At 40.5% G+C, this 8933-nt stretch overlaps 1 protein-coding gene across 4 annotated transcripts in view; it reads right to left on the bottom strand.

Annotated features, from left to right (window-relative positions):
* Positions 1-3545: 3545 nt before the first annotated feature.
* The window catches only part of LOC109935846 (UDP-GlcNAc:betaGal beta-1,3-N-acetylglucosaminyltransferase-like protein 1), an 87591-nt gene continuing 82203 nt past the window's right edge, over positions 3546-8933 (bottom strand). For all 4 annotated transcript variants that reach the window (XM_048610879.1, XM_048610880.1, XM_048610881.1 and 1 more), the window contains exons 7-8: positions 4814-4852; positions 3546-3667 (exon numbers count right to left, since the gene is read on the bottom strand). In XM_048610879.1, coding sequence (XP_048466836.1) covers positions 4826-4852 — 27 coding nt within the window. In that variant the 3' untranslated portion in view covers positions 3546-3667; positions 4814-4825. The remainder of the gene's footprint in view (positions 3668-4813; positions 4853-8933) is intronic.

The raw sequence follows: 8933 nt of genomic DNA, 5'->3' as shown, positions 1-8933 counted from the left end.
ACAGGGGAATGGGTCTGGGTGGGATGCTCTGAGGTTCGGTGTGGACTTGTTGGGTTGAAAAGCCTGTTTCCACACTGTAGGGATTATGTGTGTAGAATGGAATTGCACAACAGTTCCTTGGTTAGGATATTACGTTTTGCGCAAAAATATAAATAGCCCTTTTGCCCCAACCACTTTGTTATATGTCAAATAACATACCCAGCTATTCTACATCCAGCTGACCAGACATAATGACTACATTGTCGACCAAACCAAGCCAATAAAATTAGAAGACTTTCAGCTTCATTATCGACTGTCAAGTAAACTCTGCCTTTGGGTATTTTGATACTAACCGATGAGTGGAGATGGGTGGAAGCACAGTGAAGTTTACTGCTGCCTGATGCCCCTCTGTTCCCTACAGATTGTTGTTTACACTTGATGAAGTGAAAAGTTAGCAAAGAAACCAAAAATATTGTAGATGAGGAGCAGAGGATGCTGCAAAGCTGACCATAGCAGCATTGTGGTCCTGGAATTGCAGGGAAAGATTTCAGTTAAAAATAACACAAACAGAGATTATCTCTCACCTCCTTTGCTGCCAAACTTCTTTTATAATTCTTCTTCCCATCACGACTATTTCAGATAAAGATGAAATTATGAAACCATACATATTTATGGCATGGAATAAGTCCATCAGGCCATCCAAATGTGCTGTAATTTACATAGCAACTAAACCCATCCCCCTGCTCTCTCTGCAGAGTGCTGCATCCTCCTTTGCTTTAAAGGATGATAAGTTTCTCCTTAATAAGAGCAATATTTCCCTATAGTAAAGTTGGCGCTGCCCTGTGTAAAGAATCTCTTTAGCGTTCTCCTTCCTTACAGTATAAAATTTACATAGACCACCCCTCCCAAACTGATATAACTAAAGGAAATTTTCTTTTCCATATTCACTTCATCAAAACTTTTCATAAAGGAACTAAGACTCTTCGTTTTATGTATAGACGCTTGGTGGCATCAACCTTGCAATTCAGATGGGTTTAGGCTAAGACGGAGATAAAATTAGTAAGAAGTTTCGAACCCAAGCCCAGCATGTGGCAAGCAGTTTTAATAGAAGCATGGTAAAGACTAGGCAACTGAGTTATTCTCAGATCCATGTCAGCCACTGTAATCTTTTAAGGAGAAACTGTTCCTTTACTTGTACAAAGTTTCTATTTCTAGCTGTTACTGGCTGGGTCTCCCTGTTCTCTGGAAACCAGCCATGTGAAAGAAAGTGAAAAGGGTTGGATCCATCAGTTAAGAGCCTTTAAAGTACTGCTTGTGGACCAAGAGCAGCTGGTATGTTTCCTACAGGTCCAACAGGTAGGCAGAAAATCTCCCTCCAGTTACCCATCTCCAAAATCTTCTCCACTTCAATCACTCTTCAATGCCTACAGTCTCTGATCACCAGCCCCGATCTCTTACCCCCAACCCTGCAATCTATCATCTTCCCTTACCTAGTCATGAGCCCTGCACTATGCCGAAATGAACACTAGCGTAATGAACAATTGGCCTCATTCATGCTCTTTCATTTTTTGATTTTAAACAGCTTGGTCAAATCTCCTCCTAACATCAGAGCTACAGTGGAAATTGTCACAGTTAATTCAATTCTTATAACTATAGTTTCCCATTCCTGATGTCTTTCTGGGGATCCATGTTGTTTGCTCTTTACAGTGTTGATATCAAGTACCTAAACGTGTGTATTGACTCAGTTACCTAAAGTGAGGGAGCAGGGAACAAGACTGTTGCAGGGAACACCAACACTTCACAGATGTAGGGATCCAGCCAAACTGAATGCAGGAGTCTTGCTATTTTTCCGCACTGCTTCCTGGCCTGATTGACAGGTTGTCTGGTCACAGGTCGGGAAAGCCACACTTCTTCCAGACAAGTATGGGCTGGAGAGATCTCTTCTGTTCAGGTGGTTTGCCAGATCTGACTGATTTCACACTGCCAAGCTCATGATAGATGGTTCTAAATGTTGGCCTCAATCCAACATATAAATGGGAGGATAAAAAGTGATTGGAATTCTTCCAGAGCATAGAGATTAGAGTTGGAGCCTGGTAATGATGAGGAATGGAAAGGATTGGAGATTTGATGGTGGAGAGTGGGTGTTGACTGATTACAGCAGAGAATGGAGGCCATGTACAACAGGAGCTTTGCATTTGGAGCTGGAAGGCGAATTCCTGCTGTTCTTGGCTCACAAGCATTGTTCTAAAATAGATACACTTACTGCTGTAAGTGGCTCCGTTCTCCGCTTACTGCCTGGTTTCCCGAAGCTTGGGAAAATAAGCACCCGTTTGATTTAAATTAGCTGCACCACGAAAGTTGATTTGAATATTAAAACGCAGTGTTGCACCTTTCCAAAAAGTGACACGATGCGTGCCTCAAAAAATGGCAGCAGACACCTGTGTGAAGGGTTAATTTTAATATTTCACAATATTTAACTTTCAAACACTCCTGACTGTCTCCCACCCTTTGAATGAGAGGCTAATGCAGAGTCCATAATATTTTGAATTTTGCAATTAATTCTTTACTCTTCTGTTCTACGTTTCTATTCATAGTCTTCAAAATGCTTCTGGCATTTTGTTTATAGCTTGGCAGTCCTACACAACATTGGCTGGGGTTTCGGTATATTCAATATTACTGACTTTGTACATGTTCCATGCTCGTTCAGGGACTGTTACTGTCACCAGAGTAGCAAAGTTAACTTAACAGCTGAAACTGAACTTGTAACTGGTGACAGGATGGGGTGGTGGGGGTTCTAAAAAGATCTACATTGGGCCTGCACAGTCCTGTCTGAACATGCTCAAAACTGGCAATTGTGAGAAATGAACTCTGTAGCAGAATCAGAGTGAAAAGGAAAACCAGGAGCCGAGAGTAAAATGAATCCATTTCCTGGGCTTTTGTTTGTGACGAGAGCAAGTCTCCCTCCTTATTCACTAATCCCCTCTGAGTTGGTCACTCAATTCTAGATGTCAACCTGATGGTAGTTTCTTAACCATTCTGTGGAAGATATCAAGTGGGCTGCAGTGACGCTAACTTTGATTTTCCTTCTTCCCCCCTGTCCAGTGATACTGAAGTGAGCACATGGAGAATATTGGTGTCAAATCTACAATCAACACCTTGTCATCTCAGCATCATCTCATGGTACAGTAGATCAGGCCACTGCCAGATTGACCAGTCTGTAAAGCATCTTTAAGGGCAACCACTGACATTTGCGTCTCTGTATTGCTGAAAATAACTGCAGAAGGTCAATCCTCATTCAATGATAGATCCTAAATTGTATTTTTATGTTAATCTAAACACGTTTACTGATCCAGAACATACTAAAGGCAATAACAAATAGAACTTCACAGATTACATTTTCCTGTGTCTCTTCACACCTTTTTCGCTTCTTTTTCCTTCTGCCTTTCTCTTCGTTTACTTGTTGTCATGTTATGACTGGTTCTCAGGCATGGGTCCCCAATTCATTATGATTCCTGATGGGGCACCTCCAATTTGTTATAGTCCTGGGCAAGGAGGGAGAAACTGACTCCTCTTTATTCAAAGCCCGTCTGGCTTTGGTTAGTTATGATATAGATAATTTAACGACACCTTTCTCAGCTCCAATACATTTACGATTTAAAAGGAGCCAGTTTAACCAGGGTTTCTAGGGCTAAAGAAAGCATGTGCTTATTAGATACTACAATCCAAGGAAATACGATAAAACACAACACACCGATACAGATTAGAAATGAGAAGTGAGGAGAAACTTAACAGTTAGAAAAACAATATACAAATCAGTGTTTGACATGTCTATGGGGAGTTGATGGTGTAACACTGTGGCCATTAAATTAGATGGTTCTAGTAGTGATGACTGGCAGTTGAGCAGATGGTCTGGAGGTTTTAGGTTTTGCAATTAACCTAAAAGGAAATGTCCTATTTCCTTTTTAGTGATAGTAGGAATTGCTAGAAAATTTTCTGAGGAAGGGTCTCGACCCGAAACGTCAGCTTTCCTGCTCCTCTGATGCTGCTTGGCCTGCTGTGTTCATCCAGCTCTACACCGTGTTATCTCAGATTCTCCAGCGTCGGCAGTTCCTACTATCTCCTTTTTAGTGGTTGCTTTGCTGATTCGCAACTTGCTTCCACCAGCAGAACAAGTACACCAGTCAGCACCCAAAATCCCAGATTGCTGTTTTGTTTTAGTGCCTTCTCTTGTGCATGAGAAAATACAAACACATGCTTTATCCAAAACTGAGATAATAAGGTGTAGAGCTGGATGAACACAGCAGGCCAAGCAGCAGGAAAGCTGACGTTTCAGGCCTAGACCCTTCTTCAGAAAACTGCTGTCTTTTACCTCTCATTGTGTTTATGGTCTGGGACATAACTTACAGGAAATGTTTTTTAATTGAGGTAGTAACTGGCCTCCATCATCTTGATTCTAAGTCAGTATTCACATTGGATCCCTGTTCAAGTGCCTCTGTCTAAAGTTCCTTGACACACACAAGATGCAACATTCCATGCTATCTCCCAGGATGGAGAATCCACATTCGGAATTTTCCAGACTGTCACTGAATTACATTTTCAGAACTTACATTCCCAACAATCTTTGGCTTGTACATCCTTTTTTAAAATTTTTAAATGAAAAACTGTCTTAATTAAAAGTTCAGCATTTCCAAAGCTAACTCAGAGCTACGATCCATTGTCATTATTATCATGATCACACAAACATGGGGTGTTTTCTTTTTGTCGACAGTAGCAATGTCAAAGATTAAGTATCTCTTTGCAATTTCTATTGCTAAAGGAAGAAATTAGAACTTACATTTGTAGAATGTCATTCAAAGTTCTTTTCACTGTTGTACTGTAGGAAACCAATTTGCACAGAAAGGTTTCATTAACAGCAGTCCAATTATAATCAAATAATCTGGATTTAGCAATGCTTTAAGGGAGACATGTTGGTAAGGTCAATTTGGCTAACAGAGAAATTGGCCTCCTGCTCATTCCCTACAGGCTGAATCTATGTACACAGTATGTTGACTGATCTGATTGGCAACACCACTCCCACAACCACTGGGACATTTGATGCTTGTCACATTAAATATACCATTTTTGGTGAACTAAAAGCTGGTGTGCTTCATATTTTTGGAACATATGAATTCTTAATACCCAAGAGATGTGACTTGGTCCAAAAAAATGCTCTTTCTTCCAAATTACTATCTCAGTTTACTATTTGCTAAGATGACTGCTTTGTTCATGACTTATTTAAGTTCATTTCAATATATCAGCTACATTAATGGTGCAGTTTGATGCAAGGCAGTCCTCCCTAATCTTTCAGTTCCCATTTTCAAAACTCTGCATTGAATTCAAACTGTCTCTACCCACACTAATTGTTTCAGTCGGGGGCTACACTGATTATGGTGTCATTGTGAAAACAATGGCAATATTGAACTCAAAGAGCTACTCCACTCAATGGTGTGAGATTGCAGCCAAGGAGAGATGAAATTCACAAAGGACTCAGTCACAACTGTTGAAAAATTGTGATTAAAAGTCCCTGAAAGCCAAATATTTTAAAGAACACAGAATGCTCGACCTCTTGGCAAAACTGCACATACAGCTACTGGCTGAAATCTCTCTTTAAGATGGCAGAGTGCCTGTTCAATTACAACAGGAAGTGTGGCTTGAAAATGTATGATTTGTAAGAATATTATTTCATGAGCAATTCTTTAACTACACTAAGATTCAAAAGGGAAATGCTCCCTATTTAAAAAAACGTTAAGTTGATTTTCCAACTACCAGAAACAAACTTAATGAGAGTGAAACTGAACAAAGAAAGAACAAAGAACAATACAGCACAGGAACAGGCCCTTCGGCGCCACATGTTGCCCTTCCATACTAAAACTGTCTTCACTTAACAGGATCTGCATCCCTCTATTCCCTTCCTATTCATGTATTCGTCCAGGTGCTTCTTGAATGCAGCTATTGCGTCTGCTTTCACCACCTCCTTATGCTGTTTTGAACATGGTTTTTATATTAGCAGCAGAACGATTGAGTACGACTTGTCAAGACTATGGAGGGAGCTGAAACAAATACAGAAAATGCTGGAGAAACTCAGCAGGTCTGGCAGTATCTGTGGAGAGAGAAACAGAGTCAACGTCTTGAGTCCGATATGACTTTTTCAGAACCCAAATGAGCAGATCTTATACTACTTTCCAAAGTGAATTAGAGAAATACATGAAGAGGGAACATTTACGAGCCAATCCAGAAATGACAAGGGAATAGGTCTTCTTGGATTGCTTTTACAAAGGGATGACATGGGCATGATGGGCCAAACAGTCGCCTTCTCTGCTTTATCATTCATGATTCTATAATTCCATTGGACCTCTTGGGAACTGTTTAATCTGAATACAGCACCATGTAATGTTCCTGCCTCTGGACCAGAAGGTCTGAGTTCAAATCCCAGCTGTGCAAGAAATGTGTCAGAACAGGTTGATTCAAAATTCTTACAAGCTCTGTAATGTAATCAGAGAAGCAAAACTCTTTCTTCCAAATATTAAAAAATTAGCCTTTAGGGAGCACAGCTATTCACTTGTAGGCAAGGAGCTATTCATCACTGAACTTGACCAGTGTTATAACTTGTTTTTACTGTGTGCTCATTACAAGGTACACATACTGGTTTCAGTGCACAGCATTGTATGCAGCATAATCATAACCTCAAGAGAAAAGGCTTATAATACACATGAAAAAATACTTGCTATTTCAAGATGAGTAAACATTTACAATTAGCATGGACAAAAACGTGAGCAATTTTAGTTTCATTAATTTGTAACTATCAATGATTGACCATGAATGGGAATGCAGGTAGTATAGGTGAGAGTCTTGGCACTACAGCCCTCCCTTTGAGGGCAGTTTCCCCTTAGAATGCAGGACCAGTGAATTTTCCTTTATATTATTTAGTTTTGGAGGTTTCTCAGTGTGCTGAAAGACGGTCCACCTGCAACTATTTAATCTGTGAAGAACATCAGACAAAAAGAAATCAATAAGCTGTGAAAATATTTTTCCTATTGTTATAGTTCCGACCCAGAATGTGACATCTTGGCTTGGTGTTTAATGGAGCAGTGCAATGTAGAACAAATGGATTTTCTCTGTAATACATTACATTTCTTTCATAGATTAGCGCTTCAAATGTTGCCTTTTTTTAGAACAATCATTGCACAGGGAATCTTTCCTCTCTTTCAGAAAAGTTAGCATTTATAGCTTGTTTTTTTTTGTAACATGTCAGCTGCTGGAGTCTGTAATGCTGAATATCACTGGAGGTGAGAGTGATCCTCAATTATAGTGAGTGGTACCCTGTTCCCAGCCTTTCTCTTAAAAAAAAATCATATGAGGTCAAATGTGTCACTGGCTGGGCTAGTATTTATTGTCCAGAGGACAGTTCAGACCACATTGTTATGGATGCAGATTCACACATAGGAAGTCTTACCTGATTTGGCCTATCAATAATAGGACATCAATGAACCAGATGGATTTTTACTACAATCGAAGTGGTTGCAATTAGGCCAGCTTTCTATTCCAGATTTCTCTGCTATGGTGAGATTTGAATCCATGTCCAAAGCACACTGGCTCAATGTTCTGAATTTTTAGCCCAGTGGCATTACTACCATGCCACTGGCTCTCCTTGCTCAATGATCTTTTCCAGATGAAGCCCATTAAAAAGTAACTCGAGTGAAATGTAAACAATGTTAGTCCATTCACCACTTCGTACTATAACTGAAGACTGATGTCATTCCTCCACTCTAACACAACCTGGTGTCTACAACTTGAGAATATTTTGCAGTAAAATGCTTATCCTACCTCTAATTCATCATCATGTAATCCGGTAAGATGAAGAATTCCATTATCACCTACAAAAATACTTATCAAATGACATGACCCTTGCCAATATCAGAGCTGAAAAGCCACAGGGAATGTGTTACCGAAGTATACAGGATCAGGAAGGCCTGGCATGTGATCCCAAATATGCGTGAAATTTGTTGACCTCGACAGAGTCCCATCCAAGTTTGCTAGCAATACAAAGGTAGGTGGGAAAGCTAGTTGTGAGGAGGCCACAGAGAATTCGAAAGGAATGTCAATAGGTTTACTGAGTAAGCAATAAATTGGCAGGCAGAATATAATGAGAAGAATTCAGATTATCCAGTTGGGTAGGAAGGACAGGAAAGCAGATCATTTAAATGGAGATTGACTGCAGAATACTGTACTACAGAGGTATGTGGGTACAATTATAAAGAGAAATACAAAAATGTTATTGTCTGGAAGCTCAGCAAGTCAGGAATGTAAATAGATTGTAAGCCTTTAAAAAAAAAACAAGGAAATATCACTGCCACCATCCTGAGCATCGTTCTGCTGGTGGACTCACTACAATAGGCTCAGCATCCCTGGAATTAGGAGTGGGGAGAGGAATTTGAGTGATATTGGAGAGTCATCCAATATCTTCATTTGGTCATCTGCTGAGGAGGGTTCTGGGCACAGCTGACGACACTTAAGTTTAGACTTTTTCAGCTAGTCATTTTAACACAGGCCTCAATCTCATTTATCTTAAATGGGCTAACACTTGTAAAACATGGCTTTCATGATCTGAACTAGCACTTAGTATTGGCACCTGGTGTAGGAGGACTGCACGTGTGCATGTGTGCGTGCCTGTATCTGTGTGTGCATCTGTATCTGTGTGTGTGACTGTCTGCGTGTGCGTGCCTGTGTCTGTGTGTGCGTGACTGTCTGTGCGTGCGCGCCTGTATCTGTGTGTGCGTGCCTGTGTCTGTGTGTGCGTGACTGTATCTGTGTGTGCGTGACTGTATCTGTGTGTGCGTGACTGTATCTGTGTGTGCGTGACTGTATCTGTGTGCGTGTGCCTGTGTCTGTGTGTTCGTGTTGTCTGTGTGTGCGTG

Source organism: Rhincodon typus, chromosome 23 (assembly GCF_021869965.1).
Source record: "Rhincodon typus isolate 14 chromosome 23, sRhiTyp1.1, whole genome shotgun sequence".
In the NCBI taxonomy this organism is placed as follows: domain Eukaryota; kingdom Metazoa; phylum Chordata; class Chondrichthyes; order Orectolobiformes; family Rhincodontidae; genus Rhincodon; species Rhincodon typus.
The sequence above is the reverse complement of the archived record's forward strand: the minus strand, read 5'-3'. Positions and strand labels throughout refer to the sequence as shown.